Here is a 25,222-nt window from a genome sequence, read left to right on the forward strand (position 1 = left end):
TATCACAGTGAACAAAAAGGCCTCAGACTGAGACAGACGCTCCGTGTCTGAGACCGAACCCGGAGAATCAGGTTATACATCTGCCTTTTCTTAAAAAAAAAGATCTATGAGCTTTTTAATGATGCTCTCATCTCTGTGGTGTGGAGCGACTGGTCTCCGGCGGTGACTGTCGAGGGACATTAAACTGTTTAACCAGAGCCAGCCCACTCTGATTTAATGAATACAGAAAGCAGCGTTCAGAATTTTACAGCATGTTTTGAAGAGGCGCAAGTCTGGAGGCCTGTTTGTATCAGCCGAGAAGGAAAATGGGAGACAGACAACGTAAACCCAGGGTCGCCTTCAGATTTAATCACCGCGAAAGCATGAAAACTGGAAATATTGGGACACTTTTGCCATTATTCCATCTTATTGCTTACAGGGATTAAAGTCTTCTGAGATGGGGATAATATATAGCCACGATTGATCGTGGCGGCGTTAATTTAAAGTTCGCCTGCATTAAAAGCACAGTATGTGGGAGGTTGATCCCAGAGTCAATCCCACAAACCAAATCAGCTGCGCTGTGCATTTTTTGTGCAAATGTGTGAATTCCCGGAGGAGGGGGGTTTTAGTTAAACTGGGATACCTTCCTCAGCGGCAGGAGAAGATCCATTTAATTCATCCTTTTCCTTCTTTGTGCTCTACGTCCGCCAGAGGCTCGTGAGAGGCGATGCAAAGGCAAAGAGGGAGAGGAATTTAATGAAAAACAAGAGCAGCGTGGATGGTCTTGAGATGAAACGTGACACCTCAGCCCACATGGGCGCAGCTCATATTAGCTCATATTCACATAGTGAATGTGTGATAATGGAGCAAAGGCTGCGGGAAGACGGTGTGCGTTACAGCCTTTAGGATGGGATGCATTAATGAAACCCAGGGTGCTGAAGAGCAAGGCGTCGCAGGAATAACGCCTGTTGTTGGGCAGAAAGAGCAAGTGCAAAAAAAAAGACAAGTTTTCCAGTGCGGAAGGAGAGAAATAACATCCCATTGCTGTGTAATTTCCTGCACAACCCCTGCTGCTCTGCATCCAGAGAGATTCTTCAATTTGAGGAAGGCACTCACCCCTGAAGAAGAAGCTCTCCCCCTCTCTGCCCCTGCACTGCAGAAAACACCATGACTCACGCCTCAAGATGGTTATTGTGAGGAAGATGAGGTCCACGCACACAGGCGACGATAAACAGAACCCCCCCCCCCCCCCCGCCAAACTGCTTGGATTGAAGTTGTAATCTTGGTTGTTTAATCCCGCCATCAGTGTTTACTCGATGGACTCTGCAGCTCACTTCACATGGCATTGGTTCTTTACTGTGCCTCGGCATTCCGAGAGGATTCCGAGTCACAGCTTTGAGTTTTCCACCCTCTGGAATGAGGGTGGGGGGCTCATTGAAGGGGGTATTTCATTACAGGGTTTATTTGCCCGGCGGCTGCACCCTGACCCACAGGCCGGCCGCCACACTGACAGATGAGCGGCGTTCCACTGTCACACCTATATGTCAGCGGAGCGCCTACAGGTCGACACGCCACACGCCAAGACGCCCAGGAAGAAGGGCTCGCTGTCACAGGAATGAAGGGGCGGCAAAACACGAGCGCCCGAAGCTGCTGGAGGCGGGCGTGAAACACGAACGGCGAGCTAATGATGACCTCCGAAATAAAAGGCGGATTTTCTTCCCCTTCAGAGGGTGGCGTTGTGATGCGATGATGAACGTCTCTGCTCTTCTCTCAGCCGTGAATAAGCAGACGAGTCAGGTGTGAAATTGCCCTCGCAGCTTTTAAGTGTTGGTGTTTAGGCCTCCGATACTGAACTAATCGTTTCAAATGAATTCCCATTCAAACAGATTCATTATAAGCAGGATTTAAATGCTTCGTTTGGGGTCATTACGCCGACTTCCTAACATGAGCTCAAGGTGGTGCGCGTATTTTTGCTTTTGCTAACCGGAATAATTTGTTTTCATTGGCCTAATCAGCCACAAATGTAGCTAATTTTTAATCACCTAACTAATTAATACAATTTACCAACAAATTGATGTAAGAAGTGTAATGAAATAGTTTTAATGTGCGCTCTCGATATGCTTCATCATGCCTACGAAGCCTCTGTTTCTGAAGGGGGGTTTATTTCTTAGAAATCAGAAAGTTTTCTTTCAAACGGTCCGTAAATGGGACAGATGACAGACTAATGACCCTGCGAGTTGCTCCATCTGCTTTTGAAATGCCGACTTTTGAGTTCCATCCTTCACAGCAACTCTGCTCCTTCGAGGTTCCCGGCGTAGGCAGATGGCGGCGCGCGCCGAACGCAGCCGCCTCGACGCGCTCATCATCGGCGCCCCGATAATCAGACTCGCTGGTGTTGATCAGTGTTTTGTAAACTGCTGATGAGTCTCTTCGCTCGGGAGGAGGCCGCCTCAACGAAACCGGCCAAAAATCAAAGCGGCGCGCAGCTGGCATCAACAAACTGCATGGTAACCCCTGGCAACCCCCGACCCCGGCCCAGCTGAGGCGGGACGGAGTCAAAGGCACGCTGCATTAAACCTGAATTAAAAAGCAGACGGCGCCGGTTTATCTGCTTCCTGTTCCAACTGCCCGGCGTTCTGTTTCGTGCGGTTAGCATCATCTGAGTTGGTGAACAATTTAGCACCAAACAGCAGGCGAAATCTGCAGAGCGCTGAGATCGAACAGATTAGCCAATAACCACGGGGGTGGGGGGGGGGTATTCTGATATTCTGCAGTCAGCCACCAGGGGGCAACTGCTCCTACGTTTTCCTGAATTCCACTGGGATATATTTTTAAAAATGATCGCTGAATAATTGCAGTTGAGAATTTAATTAGCGGATGTCGTTGGTTACTAACAGGAAGTAGAGCCACGGTATCTTTCTTGCCCCTGCGTTGGGGGCGGAGCTCGGCCGTCCATCACTATTTGAATAATAAGGTTTGTGATGTGCACAAACTGCTGATGAAACCAAAAAGCGGCGCTGCTGAGGGAACAAGACGATCTAGTAAGCGCCAGTGGAGAGGAAGGAGCCGGGGGTGGAGGGAGTTAAAGGTGGAACTCTTCCCTTCGGGTGGGGGGGTCATTAGCCTCGAAAGAGGTGACCTTGAATTTAAAGGTCTCCGGGGCAGGCCTCATAAACAGGTGTTAGAACAGCTGTGATAGAATGGTTCCACTGTCAGAGGGTGGGCGAGGGGAGATGGGGCGGGGGGCAGGAGAGAAACAGCCGACCATCACAACAGCCCACGGCGACAGGGCGTGCACGTACCTTCATACTAATGGATCTGTTCTACCCATAGTTACGGAAAAAAGTCCCGGAGCTGCATTAATGTGCAGAACAGCTCGTCAAATGATTGAATTGATGATTTAAAGCAAATGGACAGTGAAAAAAACACAATTTATAAAACAATGAGGTTATGAGGAACATTTGGGTGAAGCATGTGTCCCTCAGCATGTCAGAGGTCTGAGGAACCTCTTAAAAATAAGGATTTCACACTTGAAAATAGGAAGAGCCTCAACTCCCCTCGCTAATCATCTGTTTTTTAACCTTTCGGTGCTAAATTGCGAGTTCGGAAAACATGTTTCTTGTGCTTCGGGCATCAATAAATGATAGTTTTGCCTGTGAAGCTCAGCCGGAGGGTTACTCACTCAGCTCTGCGATGCTGCCCACCCGGGTGGCGAGCAGCGACTGCTCCAGCGTGCGCAGCTCAGCCTGGGTGTACCCCTGACACTCCCCGCCCCTCCCCGAGCGCTGCTGGTCCCGGTGCAGGTTCAGACTGTCGGGGAGGCTCAGGACGCCTGCAGACAGCAAAGAGAAGATCAGAAAACAAGAATTACAGCAAATCCGGAATCATGGAAACGACGTTAGAGGATTCAATGCGTCAGCTGTCAGTGCTTTTAGTTTTATAGCAAAATGAATTTAAGAACACCCTTGAGAGCGTTGGGGCCTAACGGGACTAAATGACACGTGGAGGAAGACAATGAGACCCTGTGGAACTCAGAAAAAAAATGGCAACTTCGAATTCAAATTAACCTTCTGTGCGGTTTACATCAATCTGATGGGTCCCAACGTTCCTCTGTCAGTCGCATAGAGTTTGAAAACTGCTCATTATTCCCGAGCAGCAGCACCTGCAGTAAAATAAGCATGACTGGTGAGGTTATTCTGGGTCTACGGGGACTCTCAGGGTGTGTTTGTGCATTGGATACTGTTGGCTCCACGTTTCAGTGTTGGGACTGAATTCAGGTCATGTGACGGATGGGATATTGTATTTTCTTGGACTAAAGGTGTAGGAGAGCAGCCCCCTGCAGAGTGCTAATCCTGCCGAAGCGGCGCAGAGGAACCGGTGTGCCATTCCTCACCAAAGTGTAATTACAGACGTGGTCGATCTGTCTGCGCGTGAGGCAGCACATGAGACAAAATCCTCGCCGAGCAGCCGGTTCATCATTCCGGAGGATGTTTCCCTGCAGATTCCTCCCACCAGTGTCCCACCCTTACATTCCAGTACTCCCCAGCCTCCATCTTCCCACAGCCTTCCCAGAGAGGTCAGCTTTATTTGGTGCTTCTAAATTACGAATTCTATTACTGTTCAGCCGCAGAGCAGCTTTGAGGGGACAGTTGGACGTATTCCACGGTGGCTGCTCAGCCCAGAACCGCTTGCAGGTCCAATCAGAGGTCCATGTTCCTGGAATATAACCCGATTCACCCCTTAGCTTCATCATCGGAAGAGCTAGCATAAAAAAAGATATTTCTGACAGGAAATCAATAACGTTATCATTAGATTTGATCGTGAAATTCATCAAAAATGGAGCTCTGGGCTACAACCATCGTCCTGGTGAGGAGGCGTGCGCTGCATTTCAAAGCCGCGATCCGCCCCATTGTGCATCTACTTAGTGGTAACAACCAAGCTAGAGCAGCAGGGGGTGAGGACACAGAGCTGATGAACCCTCCAGAGCAAATTTGAATATAAAATGAAGTCAAACGTCCACATTAGTCAACGTGTCTTCGTCACCACAGCTTCCTGCAGGTGAAGGAGGAAGAGGTCTTGAGTGGGACTGTACATAAAGGCCAGTTATAGTTCCAATGATCAGGGATCTACGCTGTAAATCTGGGTGGAACCCAAAGTTTTTTGGGCTGTCTTTTGTCGGACCAAAACAGTCGGAAAACATCAAACCTTCCAGAGAAGACGAAGCCTGATAAGGAGCAGAATACGGGGATCCGCCGGTCCGTCTTCATCTCCGGCCCCTCGGAGGAGCGCGCGGATCTCTTCATCTTCACGCAATCCCCAAAACCATATTGCCGTTCACGGTTGAGGAGTTCACACCCCTGCGAGTGCGTGTGGACGTGTGTGTGTGCGCCTGAATAATTCACTCTGTAATCAACCCGTCCCATCATCGCCATCACCCCCCCACCATCTACTTTTTTACTCTTCAGAATAATCCTGGGGTGTCAGAGGGGGGCTGTGCTGAATTATTCAACCATCAGATGAAGATGTATAAACAAGTCTGCCCCCCATCCCCCCCCCCCCCCCGCTTGTTATCTCTGAGCAACACTCCTTCGGATGGAAAAATAATATTTGATCGGAGGAAGTCAGCCCGGCCCCTGTGAAGACAACAGAGGACGGTTCCGGATGCTGACACGACATCTGTTTTCTAAAGACTGACAGTGACACACGCTGCAACCTGACATTTCCACGGCAACGGTGTCTCTCTCATGCGCTGTTGATCAGCGGGGTCGGGGGAATAACCCCTCGCAGCTTGAAACAGAAGAAGGGAGAAGGAGGCTTCGCTGTCGCTGCTGTCATCTCTCAAGAGGTGCACGTACGACTTTTAGGGGCAAGCAAAAACCTACTTTTCCTGTTGGAATTCACCAGATTTTCCAGTCCCGAGGGTGCTCTCAATTTTGGAATCTCGACATTTGGAATTCAAGCGATGTTACCTGTGTAAGACACTTGTTGCTGAACACAAAAGCATCTGATATTTGCTCGTCTAATAATAAATGAATGTTATTTCTTAGGGCTGTAATTCATCTTCCGCGCTGGTTGAACTGAAATGTCCTACACCATCTAACATTCTCAGTCCTTTCAGCAGCCCGGTGATAATTTAACTGTCACACAAGCAAAGACAACACGAAGAGCCTCATAAACTGGTGAAGGTTCTGTCATGTTCCTGTAGAGGAAGAAAGGACAGACTGTCTGGATGTAGCGAGATGACAGACTTCACCATCGTTGATAGACGAAACTCTCCTCAAAGATCCAGAAAGATCGATCTCTTCGTCCCAAAGCCACCAATGGGAACTCTCACCTCGTCCAAGTGGGCGGGGCCTCTGCTCCGAAACAAGGTGAGTGGGAACACATTCCAGTGCTCCCAGTAAATGTGTCTATGGTGAGATGGTGGCACTCTGCTGTCAGCGCTGAAAAATCTGGGCCGGAATATTAACAGGTAGTTGCCACGGCAACAGGCGCCTGCTGACTAACAGCGTGTAGCGATCGCCCGGGTTAGAACAGAACCATTTCTTTGAACTTTGTTGTTTTTTTGCCTTTTTTTGAAGGGAAGGAGAGTGAAACCAGTGCTGGGTGAGCAGAGGCAGGGGTGTAAATGTGGCATGTAGAGTACCACACAGACATTTATTCCCTCATTAAAAATGAATGAATGTACTTTGGACTCAGACATCCTGGGGAGCGAAACGGCCACTGATTAAACATCAGCCCAGCTGGCTAAACGCAAATGTCAAGCAGCAGATCGGCGCTGATCGCGGCGTGGCGTTGAAACCGGTCCCTGGTTCGCCCTTTCTTCCACGTTTGTAGGTTTTGGTCCAAAATCATGAACTGTGTCCAGTCAGACTGAACCACTGGCAGTCAAATGGAAATAAAATGAGAATTCACCTTGGAGTAAGTTCATCTACTGGTTCCCTGCTGTGCTGAACGACCTTGTGGGAATTACAAGGATGGAGTCCAGACGCCGAAAGAAATCAGCAGCTTCTACATTCACAGAACAATCTAAAATAATTTTTGGGAGAATTTGAGATGATATATAGGCTAATGTAGCGCGCTAGGAAGAGATTAGCCTGTGTCCTAAGGCCAACGTTAGTGAATATTTCTGGTACAAGTAGAGAGTACAGAAGGGCTAAATGGGAGGTTATGATGTGAAAGCTGCAGAATGAACTGGTTGCAGCAGGAGGGTGGAGGCTAAGTGGACTGGTCATATTCCAGCTGATGCTGTACTTAACATTCGACCTTGACTGTGACATCCACCCTACGGGCTTTGTTATCATAGCCCCGCCCCTGAAAGCGTGGTCAAGCACTCCGCGACCATCATATTCATAAAACGATTCCCTTTTACCTGAACCACCAGATGTGTAAACATAATTTCACATTAAAATGTTACTGTAATATGCGTTTATTGTCTCCCAGGGCTCCTAACACGGCTTTATTGTTGTAGGATTCGTTAGTCTGTATTATTTACTTCCTTGTAACAAAAAAAAAAGCCTGTTAGTGAAAACTGCCCTCCAGGCTAGAATATTCTAACAAGACGGGTCCTTGTTATATTGGATAAGTAGATGAATCCAACCATGTAATGGAAACACATCCACATTTGTTTACTGGCAACGACTTCCCAGCAAATGCTCATCCAGTCTGACTTGTTCCCATTATAATCAGATATTTCTCAGAAAGTTTGTTTTTGCCTACTGAAGTTACAGAGAAGCGAGGGATTCCGATTAAATGACCTCAACCTCCATCATTTCTGCACCTCCACTATGCAGAATGATGCAGCTCAGAAGCTTTGCTGAGCCCCATTATGACAAAATGCAGAACTTAACTCCCGCAACTCTGCCCTGTCTGACCCTATTTCAGCCCCAGACTGGGCTCCGAGGTTCAGTATTCAGGTTCGTCCTCCCATCCAGCCACCTGAGTCATCGTAATCACCGAGGGCGAGAAATAACACAAACAGAGATGATACAAATACAGTCTGGGAGTAATGAAAGGGGACGAGGAAGACCGCAGAGGGTCGGGAAAGTGGGCTGGAAAGCCACATGAATTAATGAAATGCGTTTAATGTCTGTTTATTTAAGCGTGACTAATACTACCAGATAGTCATGAATGCAGCACAAAAGGAAAAGCTCGTTCGCCGCTATGCTACATGCTAGCTTACAGCAACCATCTGCAGACACAACAAATGCAGCTTTCAGGACACATTACAGGAATATAAGAGTCTAACAGCACCAAACCTCTTTTTTCCCCAACTAAACTCTTCTCCAGGCCTGTTAAACCCACATCTGGCTGTGTTTCGCCGGCATACGGGCGCCTATATGTGACAGTTAGGGTTCTGCTATATCAGAAGGCCGATTTTATCCCCATGTTACTTTTCACAAAACTCCAGATGTTGATGCGATCGCGCGTTTGGACGACTCCCCATGCAATGTGCTTTTAATTACCTCATACGTGTCTTTTCTGGTTGGATTTCACTCAATCCTGAAAGACTGAATGCCAAGTCACAAGCAGCTGTCACACACATGCCAGCTTTCATAATAACAGCTCGGAAATGGTTAAATACCGTTTTTCCATCATTAGAGGAGAATAAAAAACTGCAATTAGGTTTTTATGCTGCTTTCTTAAACAAACATAGACCGCCAACCCCCCCCCCAAAAAAAAACGTCCACGTGGGGACTGGCAGCTCTACTTTGTGGCAAAGTGACTTATTCTTGACATTAAGGTTGCCGACACGGCTGCTGCGACCATGCGGCGTGCTCACAGGTCACTGAGCTGCGGGGCACGGCGGCCAGTCGTGGCAGGTTGGGAAGCGGTTGAGGCTACGCAGCTGTGACTGGCCAGAAACCCTGCAGCCAGCCGGTGGTGACCTCACATCCCAGCAGTAGCAGGGGGAAAAGGGCGACAGAGTGTGAAAGAGCGACGAAGACGGAGAAACCAAAAACGGAAAAGTGACCGCCGGTTGCGAGGAGAAAGATGTTTGTTTTCGCTCTCTGCTACCGTTGCTAATCCCAGATTACTCGCACTATCAGCTCTCTCTTCCCTCGTCCCCGGCTGAAGGAGTAAAAGTGACCTGCAGGTCCCAGAATATCAGCCAGCCACAGTGTTCTGACATCCCCGGGCTGGCCCAGATGGTCGCCATATGTCCGCTCACCACGTACAGCGAGCCGGGAACGGACGAGGACAGATGGGGCCAAGTATCTGCACCTTGTCAGCGCTACATTTAAAAAAAAGAAAGAAGCCACGCATCCCTCTGGTGTATTTCACGTGTCCATAGCAACGCTGTTGGATAATGAAGGCAGGAAATATGTTACCGAGTGTCGCTGGAAGTTTATGTTTCATTTCAGTGGTGGTTCAGAGTCAGTTATAAGGTCTGATGGGGACTTTAATGGCTATCAAAGCTAAAGCACTTCAGTGCTCCAAAATGACCTTTACACACAGGACTAAAGACACTTTTAGATTAAAACAAAGAGGCCCTGATGAGTCAGGAATTACTCTAAAGTAACAGGAGAACTCGTCCAAATCACATCAGGGACAATGAGGTTAGCACTAAGCTAACAAGTGCGCGCCTTGCGCAGCTTTTCCCCAGAGGCTCCTTGACAACAAGGGCAAGTTTGATCAGGTACTGTTGTGTAAGACAGGAACATGTTCAAATTTTTTATAGAAAGGTCAGAAACTTTTCTCAACACCTGATAAATCAAAGCTGCAGAGACACATCAGGAGATGATGATGATGTTCAAAGGATAAAAGTAATCTTTGCTGTGTTGTTGCAGAACAATAAACCAAAGCGATCAAAATGGCGCCGTGGTGAGATCCACCACCATGCAAGTCCATCTTTATGCTCCGAGGACAGAGACGTGGCCACATCAGTACGCTTCACCTCCCGAAATGAGGGACCAAATGACGTAGTTTCAGACAGTTCTTGCTTCTGAAGTTTTCACCCTTTAATTGTGTTTTCATTTCAGCCGAACAGCTAATTGATTGATCTTTTATTTTGCCGACACAATGGATTTTTCTCAATTACTTTAATATGCACTGGGCTCTGATTGTAAACTGCAACAATATGAGCTTTGCGGAAGTTAAAATAAATGATGATTCACAAGGTGGCTGTCTGCTAATGAAACGCTTTAATTGCTTGCTTCATCATTGAGGATTTATAAATGGTTTGATTTTCATTTTCTAGCAATGGTTATCATTTTGCCATTGAGAAAATCAAAATCAAACACCCTCAAAGGGGAACTTTCTGAAAAGGCGACGAGCTGAGCTTTAATATGAAGAACAAAAACAAGAGCTACAAGACCACCAATACGCTGTAGTGCACGTGCTGGGCCAGTAGTTGGCGGTAATGACACATACGTGGGACGCTTATAAAAAAGCGAAACAGCGAACATGTTTGGCTCTACGGCCATTATAATGGTGAGCACCAAGTCTTCATGATGACCAGGTACTTACTTCTTATGAGCAACCCTGAACTATAAAACCTGGGGAGAACATGGAAGGTGAGAGTCATGTTATTTTTCCTCTACTGTCAAAGTTCTTCTTCTACACTCAGATATTGTCTACGGCTAATAACGTCTGTTGTGCGCATGTCCGAAATTGATGGAAACGCTCCGGTTTTGCGTTTTCATTCCCTTTTGAGGCGTTCTAATAAAAAGGCCGCAGGGAACTGAAGTTTTGCGTCCTCAGAACTTGAGCTCCGTGCTGTAATTACACCCCACGAAGGCCAAAGTGCGTCTCCTCCAACCCCCCCACCCCCAACCTCTTGTTGGAGAATTAGCCGAACTGTGAGGAGACTCAGAAAAAGAGGGGAAATATTACCCAAGTGTGCATATCACATGTCAGATTAGCATAGACGGCAGAGAGGGGGATGATTTGGCATGAACGTTGCGCTTTGAAATCTGAAATCAGACGTTCGCTGGCTCCATGTTAGCTGCTCTGACAGCCGCCCTTGCTTGACTTTGCCACGATGACACGCTGCTCGCTGTCTGTTGCGAAGGAGATAAATTCAGGATGGGTGGCAGAAGAAGGAGCGATGAGCAGCTTAGCGGTGGGCTCCGATTAAGCCGCAGCGCTGGCGATAAGCTCTCGGTGAACACGATAGGTCTGTCGCAGTTACACGGCGACGATGGGCCCAGCCGACAGCTCAAGCCTGAGTCTGCAAAGGTGTTGCTAGGGAAGCCTTCTTGTTGCTATGCAAGAAAAGTTGGACTGATTGAAGCTAAATATTGCTGTTTTCGAGGTACTATACTGCTGCCGGCCACCAGGGGGCTGTGGGATTGCTTCAAATCTACTGTTTTAATATCAAGAGTGACTTGATCATTTATTGTGTTTCTATAGTGATATAAAATAATATTCTGATGTTGATAATTACCACCAATGACAAGGTGAAGTTTTGGACTGCAAATTAATTCCTGCGAGCTCATTTCAAATGATCAAAAAGTAAACAGTTAAAAATATCCAAAATTCAGACTAATTCTGTGCCCAATCTTTTATTAATTAGACAGCAGACGGAAGGTTAATGAATACCTCGTAAAAAGTGGGTGAAATGTTTCAACGGAAACAAATGCTCCTGCTTTTCTTACACTCTAAACATAGAAATGACCCCCGCAAAAAAAGCTGATTTAAAGGTTTGGGAAGATTCGCTGTTGCTATGGCAACATCATAAGCCTCAAAAACCACATCGAGGCGCCCGTCAGGCTGACAGCAGCGGCTGACCCGGGGAGCGCCCGGGGGGGGCCTCCTGGGAAGAACCTGGGTCAGTCAAAGTTGTTAGCTGGGTGTCACATCCCACCGTTCCTCCTGCTTGTCTCCTGCCACGGGGGACGGGTCGTGCTGTCAGACCGCCAGAAAAACAGCTGACACGTCACCTTTGACCTCCGCTGTCACCTCCTTAATGGAGGCTTCAGGTAAGATACACACACAGGTCTGACATGTGAGAAATGAGGCTACAGGTAAGGCAGGAAGTGTGTGTGTGTGTGTGTGTGTGGGTGTGTGTGTGCGAGTGCGCGAGAGAGAGAACCCCGCTGACATCAGGTCTGCGGCAAACGGCGCCAAATGAGAAAATTACCGTGCAGAAATGGCGGGCGGAGGCAGGTGCTTCAGCCGTCGACCGTGCAATCGGGAAATTAAGAAATCAATCAGCAACGGCGCCGTGACTTTCATTCTTCTTCATCTGTCTGTTTCTCTCCAGCTGCGGAGTAAAGCGCCCTGAACTGATGGCGTGATGTCGTTTATTGTCGGTTATTCAGCCATTAAAGTCCGACTGAATCTCAGTCCTAGCTGAGATTTAAAGGCCCGGCAATCAAAGGAGTTCCTGTCGGGCCACAAAGGGGAGCCGGTTGAGGACTGGCGAAGACTTCCTGAACTTTCCCGAACAGGAAGTGGAGCCTGACAGCTGGGATTGATTTGTACCTTTCACCCTCACAAGCTGTTTGGACGGCGGTGGGCCTCGTCAGATCAAACCGTGGCGCTTCCTGCGGCAGCTTCCCCTGGAGGAAGACGAGTCTGCTCCCAGCTTCCTCTAACCGATGCGCAGACGAGCTGGATTAAAGGCGAGCAACAACAAAAAAAAAAACCCCAGAAGAGGCAGAAAACATCTGTAAAAAGTGCAGCACGTTAGCTGATTTACGAGGCGATCCCGCCGCCGCATATGGGCGGCTATTAAAAGCTGTGGGGGCGACGCTGCCGTTGATTAAAATTCATGGCTCTGACCTATGGTTGTGACGCCCCCGCTCCGCCGATCCGCAAACACGACGCGATTCATTCTCGTAAGTTTCATTAAAAACCCGAAACAGAAACTCTGCGGAGCGGCGCTGAAGCCGAGGACGCAACAAAACCTACTTCTTCAGGGTGGAGCTACAGGAAACCGTCAGCAGCGACTGGCCTGATGTTTGCAGATTACATAATAAAGATATTAATAACGCATTTTTGACGATGTACAGATAATTAACACTTGAATCTTTCAGCAAAATCTAATATTACATCTATCGAATCAGATAAAGATCCAGGATGACGATGATGGATCCTATAAATCCCGAAAATCGGACTTATTTCCAGCTGAATTAAATTCAGACCCTATAGATTTCTCCATGAGTAGAATTCTTATTGGTGGAACTTTTTAAACATATTTTCTTCCCTTCCGAGTGAGTTTTCCGGTGCGTTTATCACTACTGATGGTGAGCCAACAGTCTCCGTGACCCAGTTTCCAGCAGAAACTCCCTCAGCTCCCCTCTTTTTTCATCCGTATCCCGCACCATATGGCAGGCGGCCCGACTGTGGGAGTTGAGCTCTGGGACGGCCAAGAAACCTCAGACTGGCCGTGGAACCATGGAGGAGGGTATTCCCTCCCAAAGAGGGGGAAAAAAGACCGAGAAATCCATCGCTGACCCCTCGAAAGCCCCTTGGGTAACATCATGACACAACAGGAGAATCTCCTGAGTCCAAGTCGCATCCTCTGTGAATCCACCTCGGTCGACCGGCAGCGCGGTTGCCTAGTTACCTGGCTCTGAATAAGAGCACTGAAGCATCGCTGGCTAATGTGGGGACCACTTCACTACCCACACCTCCAGCGATACCACCAGGGAGTGTGTTAGCTTGTTTTCTTCTAACAGGATGGGAAAATGGAACATAAACATTGTGGTGAGCACTAGACGGATGTGAAATATAGATAAAATAAGATACTTTTGCCTTGACTTCAAATGTCCCTGTGATTATTTATGTCCATCTGGCGAGAACTGCTGGAAATCCTCACTTTATAGGTCATAAAGTTGAGTTTTATTGGATTGTCTTTAAGACTGTCAAGATAATGATGCGTTTAGGTGCAGTAAAGTGGAGGCACCAACTGATGTACAGCAACAAACTGAGGAGAGAATAGCAGAAAAGTGAAGCAAATGTTCGACTGCGCCCCCTAGTGGTTGGAACTAACACGAGATATTGACTCCGCCGCTTGCAGGATTGCTGCTGGAGAGGTAGAGTTGGGTATCGTCTGCGTAACGGTGGAAGGGGGAAAAGTGCGCAGTCTTGAAGTAACCATAACTGAGACATGTAGTTCTGAGACTCCACTCTGTCTCTCAGCAGGGAACCGTCCTCGGAGCCCAGAATCGCTATTAAGCGCCAGCACCGAGCGTAGCTGCAGCTTTTCATTAGATTTAATACGACACCTCTGGAGGGATCCCATCTCCCCGCGCTGTTACGGCGTTCTGTTGTGATTATAAATCCTCTTGAGTTGTCTTCCCTCGCTTGTGTTTAAACAGACCCCCCCGGCGCGGTAATGTTCACAGGCTAATGCATCTCCCGCGGGCTTCATCGACGGCGGCTTCAATTGCTTCCAACACAGATTCCAAATGTGGCACGCGAGCGAGCGCCGCACGCGGAGATCGATTTCACGCGTCTCTTCCTATGAAGCGAGCAAATTGAAAACACCTGCCGCAGAATCTGGCTTTGTTAGCGTACACGTCAAAACGTAGCCGCCGATCCAAGGTGTCCCAGAAAACCCCGCTTTAAATCCCGCCACGCCCGGAAGTTTCCCTTTCACAATTACTGCGTTTCGAGTCGGTGGGAAGAAAAAGGATGTTGGAGTCTGATGAAATCGCTTCCCTCGTGCTGGATGAGCATTCTGCTGACTGCGAGGGGGAAAAGAAATCCGCTTCTTTCCGTCCGTCTCTAACTCAGGTGAGGACGGCGTTTATCGCTCGCCCTCATCAACTCCGGGGTCGTCAATAAAGCACCTTTAGCCGCGGTGCTCCGCGCTCCTCTGTTATTACATTGTTGCTCCATGCGGAAGGGCCAGACGTGAAAATTGATGACCTTTCTCATTCCCCGTGTGTCCACAGCCGGCTCTGCTCTAAAAAAGTGACCTTTGACCTGCAGACTGTGGCTTCTGTCTGACGCAGGAGCCTCAGTTGAGGCCGCCTGAATGTTCATGATTGGAAGGTATATCCGGACAACTTAGCCGAGCGGCGCCCTTCACTTGATTCTCATTAACTTCAGGGATCGTAGAGGAAAAGACAGAGGTCCAGGTTCTGTTAGCAACAATAATACCACATATCAAAGCCATTGGCTTTCTCTCATCCCTGCTTTTATCCGGACTTTATAAGCCTCCAGGCTCCATCTCCCTTTATTGTTATTTATCCATCACGCCGACGGTCTACGCGCTTGTTTCTCATCAGAGGGTGCGCTTCCCAGCAATGACTTCAAAGTCACGTAACGGATTAAGGAACTCGGGCGTCCCTCGGTAAGACGCCGCAGGAGTAAACGAACACTTACGGGGCTCTGCCGCCGCTGAGAGGAGCCGCGCAAGATGGGTATTTAGTCAAAGGCGCGGAGCTGAAAAAGCCTCTTATTTTCCTGAAACACCTGCACTGCAGCGGCAGATTTGCCAGAACTTTCCGGGGCCCTTCTGTTCAAGGTGTAAATAACAAGAAGTAACAGACGGCTCTGTCACTCTAGGCTCCTGGCTGACTCATGCCGCTGATCCACTCATGACTCGACACGGTACGGTTTAGAGGCTTTTCCGCTAGGGGTACCACGGTGGGGTAGCTCCTTTCTGGGTACATACTCTTGGTTTTCCGTGCCGAGTAGGTCCTATTATGCCAACGACGGTCTCGGAACGCTGCGATCGTCCAGGGGATTGGGACCACTGAGGAGTCACGAGTGCAACGCGGTTCAGAAAAGTCATACCCGCCGTTTTTATAACCACGCCAGGCGATACACCGGTCCAACAGCGAGGTCTCTGTGAGCTGGGCAGCAGACGAGAGCTGATGGAGGGTTCACACGATCTTTGGTGGACGCTCAGAGGATCCAGCGAGCGTGAACGCAACCTCGAGAAAAGCTCAAAAAGCCGAAGATGAAAGGAAGGACGCTGAGCAAATGGGAAGGACTGAAAGGTTTCTAAAGACACCGGAGGGGCTTTATCCAAACTGACGCTATTTACAGTACCGACCGGGAGAGTCGTCGCAAAGTTGTTGGAAATCAGTTGTTGATAAGCTAAACCAAGTTGTGTTTGTCGTGTGCGTATTCAAGCTAAACTCTTGCTACGGTTTGGATTTCGCACATCGGAAAGCCTCCGGATTTTGCTGTGATGAAGAATTTCATGTCAGGATTTCTGTCAAGACTCTGACCATAAAAGAGCAAACTACAAAAGCAACATTTCTCCAGATCCAACGCGACTGCGAGTCACGGAAAAAACAGCGCCAAACTCTTTGTATCATTGTTAATCGTGAGCGTTCAAAACAAAAGACGCTAAAAGATGCTGAGGTTGAATTCAGAGTTGCTCCGCTCTTTTTCTTTGAGCATCACGGCATCCGAGGAGCATTTTCCACCTCCAGCCCCGATAGAGGCTGTCATCAACACACCGAATGGTTCAAAGCTCCACACAAAGGTAACCACCAAAACCAAAGAAGAAAAGTGGTGGATTTCAGTATTTCCTGGCCGGATTTACTTCATTCTGGATGCAACGACTGCGTAGGAAGGTTTGCGTGTAATACAAATAAGCAAAAAAAAAAAAAAAAGCCCTCTTGTAAATGGAACAGGATGAACAAAGAGGCGCCTCATGCTGCTCCGTCTTGAGCACCCGGCACTTCCCAAAGCACAGCACATCACCTCACACTAAAATTAGCCCTGCGATGACTCTCCTGATAGCTTCTTATTAGCTGAGGCAGAAAGAGGGGGAGCACATCTGTAGCTGCGAGGCTTGTGCAGACTGTTAAAGCTAACGAACCAGATTAAGAGACAACGTGAAAAAACAAAAACGGCAGAGCTGTGCTACTTAGAACTTCTTGTAAATTAATCTGCAAAATCCTGTGAAATGCTGGAAACGGGGTCTGCGGCGCCGACATCCACCCGCCGAGGGAAGCGCTGCCTGCTACCAATTAAAAGTGAGGCGCAGCCGAGCTTGAAATCCGTTTTTTTGGGTTTGTTTGTGGTTTTTATGAGTTAGTGTGAAGACGGCGTCATTTGCGGAGGCTCTCCTCGTTCGTTTGGGGCCGCGGAATCGCCGATAAATCACCCGAATGGAGGCATTTCTCCCAGAGTGCGCAGTCGTGCGTGCAACATCGCCGCGTCCCGCCACAAGTGCGCCGGGGCAACTGGAGGGTCGGGATTACGTAACACCTTCCAATTAGGGAGCTGGAGGACCAGCCGAACGTGCGAACAGGCTTCCTCTCGGGACGAGACTGTGTTTATTGGCCCTTTTTGGGCTCTGGGAGCCCACTCAGACTTCCGGGATGACCCCACCGACAGGGTTAGCATCGAGTACACACGGATCATCTTTAAATAGATGCAGAAACAGAGTAAAACCACCGAGGAAGTGTAATCTGGAGGTGTCAGATCCCGTTAATCCCGGTGAAAGACACTGATTAAAGCCACTTTCCTTAATAATTGAGGTCAGCGGGCCTCCTTCATCAAGCTCTATTAAGGTTGCGGTCGGCCGCTCGCCAGATGAGTTCACAGCTCATTGTTCAGCCCCGGGTGACCTGCAGACCTGCCTCAACATCTGCTCACAGGATCAAATCTCCCAAATCTAACCGAATCTGGACGGAGGGACCCGAGGGGCAAGGCGGGAAAACCGTCCGTTCGCCTCGCGTACGCTTCTCCGCTGGCGCTGCTTGAAATGATGCGGTACACTTTTGACTGAGGCTCCAGCAGCGCAGGAAAACAAACAGGGCGATGCGTCCTGGAGTGAGAACTATAAATATTTCAGTTTGGGGATCTCAGACTTTCACTTCTGGCCTAAATCCGCTGCTATTACTGATCTACGCTAACGCAGTCTGAGAGGGCGGATGCTTTACGTAACACACACACGCTCACACCCCCAACCCCCCTTTTGCTGGCAGCATTTACTACAGCACTTTTAAGGTTTATGAAAGAACAAATCCCTTTTCTTAAATTCCATCGCGGCTCCAATCTTCATTGCCGATGAGCACGGCGGCGTTTCTTTTATTTATTTAGGTCAATCTAAGTCAAAGCCGAATGGCACCGCGATAAAATGTCCCCCAAAAAGAGTTTTTTTCCCGGCGGAGCGCTCCGGATGCTTGGCGTTAGCGTCGTTGTTTGTTTTAGTCCCACTGACGGGAGACATCGGTTTCACGAAGGGTTCCTGTAATCACAGGCTGGGAAGTGAAAACCTGCCTGCTCCGAGGTCGCTGACCACCATCAAGCGATCAACGATGCCCAATTAGAGATGCGCCACCCGCACGGTCTCATTTCTGTTGTCGCCTAATAATCTTTCTCCTGAGAGTTAGCATATGAAAGCTAATCGATGCTAGCTCTGCATTTTGTGAAAAGGATCAGATCTGGGTGTCGTACTATTTCTTTCAGTGACCCAGACGACTTTGGGCTACGATTCAAACGAGGGATCAAAGGAGTGGCGAGATTAATTAAGACCAAAACCCAAATCAATGCAGATTAGCATGCGGCTGATTGAAATTCAGTCCTCTGATTCTCCTTTAGCAAAGTGAGCGAACGTGTTAATGAAAAAAAAGTTTCAGTGAATGTCAGCATTGATCTCATCAATCAATGGGAGGGAGGCTCCAAAAGCATGAAAGCATCAAAGGAAAAGGCTTTGATGGGAGCAGACGTCCGCGTGTAATTCCTCAAATAGATTATTAGATTTGTTGGGATCGATGCTAATCTTCATTAAATTGAAATGTCTCCCGTCAAAGCAGCCTTAAATGAAGCAACAGAAGTATTGACGTAGCTAGCACATCCTAATGTATGTGCACGTAGGTGTCAGTAGGGCCACATGGAGACCTGTGTTTCGCACGTATGACTCACATACGGGGAAAACATGTTACGCCACCTTGGGATGCTATTGTTAGCGTTTGTTTTTTATTACTTCTTTAGCATCTCGTGCCACAAGAACGTCTTTCAGGGAAACGGAAACATTTTTTTTTTAAAAAAGCTCATTTGCTTGTCCACGAATCAGCTAACAGCTTGGCTCTGCTGTAGCTGAACTGCAGAAACGATCCCGATCCTCTAGTTAAGAGGAACACATTTGCAACTCAGATGTGCTCTCTGCTTAGAGCTAAATGCAATGCTAGCTATTACGTAGCATAGCTTTTATAAAGCTTTTACGATACTGACTGGCAGTTTAGGGAGGTGTGCAGTAATTGGCCGCACATCGCAATCTTTGACGTTGATTATATTGGTAGAGACATGCTAAAACCTAGCAAATTTCTCCTATTGAAGCTGTTTCTGACCTCTTGAACTGCAAAGAGTTTAGCGATAACGCCGATGCGCCAACAGTGCCAATCAAACAGGAACACGGGAGCGAAGCTAGCTTTCACAGAAATTCAAGAAGACTTTAAATAGTTTAACTCTGCTCGACCAGTCTCCCGAGTTCACATCTTTCAACTCCAGACGAGAAAAAGTTTGCTAATGACGGCTTTTGATCTGCGCGCGCGCACGTGGTTCAACGCTAAAACCTTTAAGCAGCCAAAAGCGGCTCATCTAAGCAGGAGCTGCAGAAGCCTCTCGACACTCCCGCCGCTCCATCACAGCGTGTGCGGTTTACTAAAAAAAAGGTGTCAGATCACAGAATCAAAACGATGATCAAAACAGCTAGTGCGGCTGTGTCGTGTGAGCTGGTCTTAACACGCTAACACAGTCAAGGTCGCCGATTAAAAAATGGACTGGAATAGAAAACCAAGTGTTGCCAGAAGAAACTAAGATATTCTCGGCAAACACCTGCCGACAAAAACAACAGTCACGTTCATCTTCGTGTTTGGGTTTGTGCGCTAGCATGTTTTTCATTAGGTTTGCTCGTGAGCCAAGGCTTACTTTGATTAAACTCATTCGTAAATTTATCATCCCAAACTCAAATGTACAGCTTTCATAACCACTATTCTAATTTCAGTGAATTCATAATTTCTTATCTAACTATTAAAATAATAAGCTCTTTTTATTTATCATTTATTTACTTGAATTAGTCAAAGTAAAGCTAACTTTCATGCTACTGTAGGCAATACTTATCAATGCTATGCTAACATATTAACGTTAGCATGACCTTGGACGCTGGATTATGACCCAGAAGTTTGATTTGAGGTTTAAAACAGCATCAAACCTTCACATTTAAAACCGAGTCCAGTTCCCCCGGTTGGAATTAGTCAGAAGAGTTTGGTAGGTAGTGTTATTACATTATAGAAATCGGGTTCATTCTTTTGCTAATTAAAGAACAATTCTGTTCCCTCCGTTCGGCTAACTGCAGGATTCTGCCGTGTCCCCGCTTCACTTTTGCGGTGAAAACTCCAACACGTCTCTTATGTAACACTGAGTGAGCTGTCAGGTGAATTACAGGCTGCCACTTGACGGGGAAAATGTTTTGCTACGCCTGGAACAGAAAACCCCCACGTGGACCCACAGAGGCCGCCTGCCCGGCCCGAGCATCCCCATCAGCAGATTTGGAGCGCTGCCACGGACAGGCTGGGTCGCGGCTCGGAGCGGGCCGACTTTAATCACAGGCGCGCTTCCTTCTCTTCACCAGCGGATTCATGTCGGGATGAAAAGGAAACACTGCGCCCAGCCGAGCTCCGTGGGACCGGAATGAAAGGCGGGATTGATCCGGCAGACGGGCCGATGATGATGTTCTGCTGCAGAGGCGTTTGGGCCCGCCTCGGCTTTCACGACCCGTTTCCTTTTCGTCCAGCCCGTTGACGACTTCAATCGCAGCGGATACGGAGCGGACTGATGCGCCGAGGCTGCCGGGATGAGCCTTTTCCTTCAGGGCTGCTGGGAACGTCCGTTAGCGTCTGTCAGGTCGGCGTTCCCGGAGCGCCCTGCACTGTCAGCACGCTCTTCCCTGCAGTGATATAAATCTGTACAGTCACTGTACGTTTCACCCATTTTACACAGGCACCCTCAGAGGCAGAGCGCTACACGCTAGTGTGGCTACGGTCGTGTTCGGGAAAAGCACCCGGCTGAGCCAAAACTTCCTGTTTGGGAAAGTTAAACCCCAGCAGACGATTCAGACCTGACAAGATCATTGATAGTAGTTCCACTTTCTGACTTCCTGTCGGCACCAAAACCAGAAATCCTTCTAAATGCCACTAGCTAGCATGAACACAAATGAGCTAGGAGATTAAAACAGGGAGCAAAACAGAGCTTTTGGACTTTTTATGCTAATATCGGTAATAATAATAAAGCTTTTATGCTGCCATTCTCATTAGACGGCGTCAATGTATACGATGATGTGACTGGATTTAATATAAAATCCTGCATCAGGATCAACGTTATTGTGCAGCTCCCGAGGCCTAATGAAGCCTGGGGCCTTTAGAGACGCTGGAGCTGCCGGAGGGTTCGAGGACAGCGTTTGAGGACGACGAGGACAGCTTCCTGAAACCGTCCTCTGGACTCGGTGGGACAGAAACAACAGCCCAGCTGATGGTTAATAGAGTATTGAATCCCGCCACAATCCTGCTAATTACCAACTTCGGGTTGGCGCCGGCGTGCTTTTGTATAATAATCCGATTAGGGGGGGCTTTTTCCCTCATCCTGTTACACAAAACGTGCACGTGCGCGCACAGCAAATACCCCAGGCTTAAAAAAACAACAAAAAAAACGAAAAAAAAACTGAGAGAAACCCCCCCAAAAAACTCGGGGGCTGAATTCCAGAGTGGTTAAAATGAGGTTTTAGCCTCCAAACCTGTGAGGGAGGTAAAAACCGGAGCGGCGTCGCTCGGCTCCGGGAGGCGGGACGCCAACGTGCTGCGACGCATCTTAATTGACAGCCGGCGCTGCGGCGAGGCTCCCGGTGATGTCACCCCCTGCAAAATGTCAGCGCTCGTATCCCAGAATTCACCGGGCCCGCGGAACTTGGGGGGGGGCATCCGCCCGCCTTTCCTGGCGACGGGGAAGTCCTTTTTAGTGCACGTTTCACCATGGGGGGGGGGGCAGAGGTCAGAGCCGACCAGCGCCGTTTATGGGGGGGTCCTTCTTTGATTGTGGCTCTTTAGCGGCCCCGGAATGTCCAAAAGATCCAGTCGGATTTGAATCGCGCCGCTCATCTAAGCGCCCCCACCAGTAAAGACAGCCCCCCCCCCCCTTACTGTCCTGATGTCCGACGAGAGAATCCTGCTGCTGATGGACTCACAAGCGTTTGTGACAACAGCTGGATCGTTCCGCTGGATCGATACATGTTTCCTCTGGCCAGTGGCCACTCTGGCTGGATGCCCCCCCCCCGCCCCCCCACGATCAGTTTTTGCCACAACGACCCTCCCGGGATCAATAACGGCTCCTCCGCCGTCACCGCCCCCGTCCGGCTCGTACGTGGCTCCTGATTATCAGGCGATGCGCCGGGTTGATGCAGGTTAATGACGGTTTAATGATGGTTTAACCAGCCGTCTATAGCGTTGTTATAACAGGCTTTATTACCATCCGAGGGTTAGCCTGCCAGATCTGAGGGGGGAAGCGTTCAAGACCTGGAGACTCCCGTGCATGGGCCCCGCCTGCAGCGTCTGTTGCCCCTCTGACTGCTGTGGTTACCTCGGTGACCTGAGTCACTCGCTGCGTGAGGTCACAGGTCACAGGAAGGTCAAACCGAAACCCTCCAGGAGCTCCTCAATGGTTCCGCCTCCACATTAAAGGTCCGTTTCTCCTGTCATTTCCCTCCCACAAGGACAGCCTGTCTAGTGGAGACCTTCAGGGCAAATCTGAATCCCTTTACACGACCGCCCCCCCACACACACACACACACACACACACACACACACACACTCTTAATCCAAGGGTCAAGCAGCGGTCCCACGATCAGCGTCAGAAACTTTTTGATCGATCCCCTCAAGGTGAGTCGATCCAGAACCCGGTGAAGCCTGCAGCAATGTCTGACTTAATGCTACAGAACCCACCCCCCCACCCCACCCCACCCCTTTCCACCCCCCATCTGAAGAAATAATGACACACATTACTGAAGAGAAGTGAACTGTTGGAGGAGCCGGCTGTCTTTGTTCCAGAATCTGCTGGTTTCGCACCCGTAACATAATAAAGAGGAGGGTGTGTGTGTGTGTGTGTGTGTGTGTGTGTGTGGTGTGTGTGTGTGTGTGGGGGGGGGCTGCGACAGATTCTAATTCAATCCTTGCTGCAGCGCTCCAACCCAGTCAATCTTTTGTCCCCCAGCTGCCGTATCTGCGGGATCGCTTGTCTCGGAGGCAAAGGAAGAGCGGCGCCGGCGAGCAGCGGGGAGAGACGAGCGGAACGCTTCCTGTCATCGCCACATCGGGACGGTCGCCACGGTTTCAGCCCCCGCCGTCCCTCCGCCGGAGCTGCTAATGAAGCCGGCGTTCGAGATCCTCCCGTTTAAATCATAGCCGTCGAGTGGCATTTTACTGTTAGCGTCGCGCTAATGGGCACGGGCTGCTAACGGTTTAAGTGTTGACGTGTTTATGGGCTTTTAGAGGGAAACTGCCCTCATAAAAGCCCCCGCGTGTGAAAAGGAAGGTGGAGACGCCGCGAAAGGCCTTCGGAGGTTGCGTCACGGCAGAAAACGACACTTTATCGAGGCGATGACACATTAAAAGTTATGACCTTTCGCCAGCCACAGCCAAAAAAGGGGCGGTCCAGGACCGGCGTTGTCGGCCCGGTGTCGTTCTCCGTGCTACGGGACACGCCGCTGTGGTCGCCCAACACGCGTTAACCTGCTCCGGCGAGACGCACGGACAGTAAAGCCACGACCTTGTGGCTCGGGCAGCCTCACCCGGCTGATGTGAGGAGGGCTGACAGCCCGGCCCGATGCGAAGGAACGGCGAGGCCGCGGGGGCATCCTGGGAGGAGACAGAGCGCTTCCAGGCAACGCACGCCGACTCAGTGAGCTCCTTCCAGTCGGAAGGCTGAAATCAGACCAGCGACGCTGTTTTCGGGCTTGTTCAGCTTTGTAAGTGTGACTCCCGACAGGATCTAAATAACCACAAAAGGCAGCTGAATCGGATGGTGGGCGGAGTTTGACAAGGAACCGTATCTGACATGTGAGAGGGACGGCGGTGCTGGCTGACCTCCGGGAGACTTTCCTCAGGAATGTTTCTGTGACGCGCGGAGGCGTCCGGGAGCTTCGCAGCATCCAGAAGTGCTGTGAAACATTTAAAACGCCGCGCCGCCGCTCTAGCGTTACGCAGGCGTAGGTACTGCCGAGGTGAAATGCATTGTGGGATACGTAGTTGTCCAACACCCACACGAGTTACGTCCCGTGCGTACTTGATGCAATGGGCGGGGCAAACACAAAGTGGGCGGAGTAAGCAGAAAATGGGCGGAGAAGGCGGTCCAGCATTGCTCGATCCCAGCCCCCCCACCCCCACCCCGGGGGCCAACGTACCCGTGTCCTTCACCAGGAAAGGCGGCGGCAAACTTGCCACCATCGCTGCAACTTCGCAGACGCGGCTGAATTATTCAGATGCAGAATTCCGAAGCTTCCTGTTTCGCTCCGACGTGTTTAGCAGCGGAGGAAGTGCAGGCGAAGGTTGAGGGGACGTGAGGGTGGGCCGGAGGGGGGCCACAAAGGCTGGATGGGTAATGAATGCGCATTCCTGTCTGACTTCTAAAAACATCGATACCCGCGGAGCTAAATCATATTCGGTCTAAATGGAATTACCGGGCTGGTTGCAGCTTTTGTTTCAAACTCTGCATCAGGCTAACTGACCTGAGTCAAACACATTCCATTAGCTAATGACATGCTTTTAAACAACAAATGCCGCAGACAGACAGCATCGACGGCGTGAATGCTAACAGGACCTGACTCACACAACCTGAGAGCAAAAAGGTAAAACTGGATGGAGAGACAGTCAAATCAGAAACAAAGAAAAACCGGTGGTAAGGTGGTTTTAATGGTGCTGAACGCCACATAGACCGGCTTATTAGCCAAATTAGCCTTCTGATGTTTGACAAACATATTTTTTTGCGAGCACCTGACAAATAAACCCGTTTCCTTTGCTTTCTTTCGGCTCCTGTGAGCCTCCATTCTAACTTAATAAAAAAGCTAAGCCAGTGGGTGGTGCCAGACAGAGTGCGATTGTTGGTTTATTTATGGCCATCAGCTTTAACGTTGTTACAGCAATCGAAGTACGATTTATCACCTCCTACTTCCGCCTCGTACGTCGGGGTTTTGAGAGCTCACTTTCTCTTTAAACCTGTTTTATCTACGTGTGGACAGTAAAATAACATATTTAGGGATGGTACAGGTTTTCTTGCAATCGGAGCTAGCTTAGCATTAGCAGCTTAATGCCTCCCTTTTCTGTCGATTTTGTTT

General features: G+C 49.2%; 1 protein-coding gene across 2 annotated transcripts in view; it reads right to left on the minus strand.

Annotated features, from left to right (window-relative positions):
- Positions 1 to 25,222, minus strand: part of btbd11a (BTB (POZ) domain containing 11a) — a 72,536-nt gene that overhangs the window by 21,408 nt on the left and 25,906 nt on the right. For both annotated transcript variants that reach the window (XM_057022249.1, XM_057022248.1), the window contains exon 2: positions 3,662 to 3,811. In XM_057022249.1, coding sequence (XP_056878229.1) covers positions 3,662 to 3,811 — 150 coding nt within the window. The remainder of the gene's footprint in view (positions 1 to 3,661; positions 3,812 to 25,222) is intronic.

This window comes from Takifugu flavidus, chromosome 22 (genome assembly GCF_003711565.1).
Source record: "Takifugu flavidus isolate HTHZ2018 chromosome 22, ASM371156v2, whole genome shotgun sequence".
Classification (NCBI taxonomy): domain Eukaryota; kingdom Metazoa; phylum Chordata; class Actinopteri; order Tetraodontiformes; family Tetraodontidae; genus Takifugu; species Takifugu flavidus.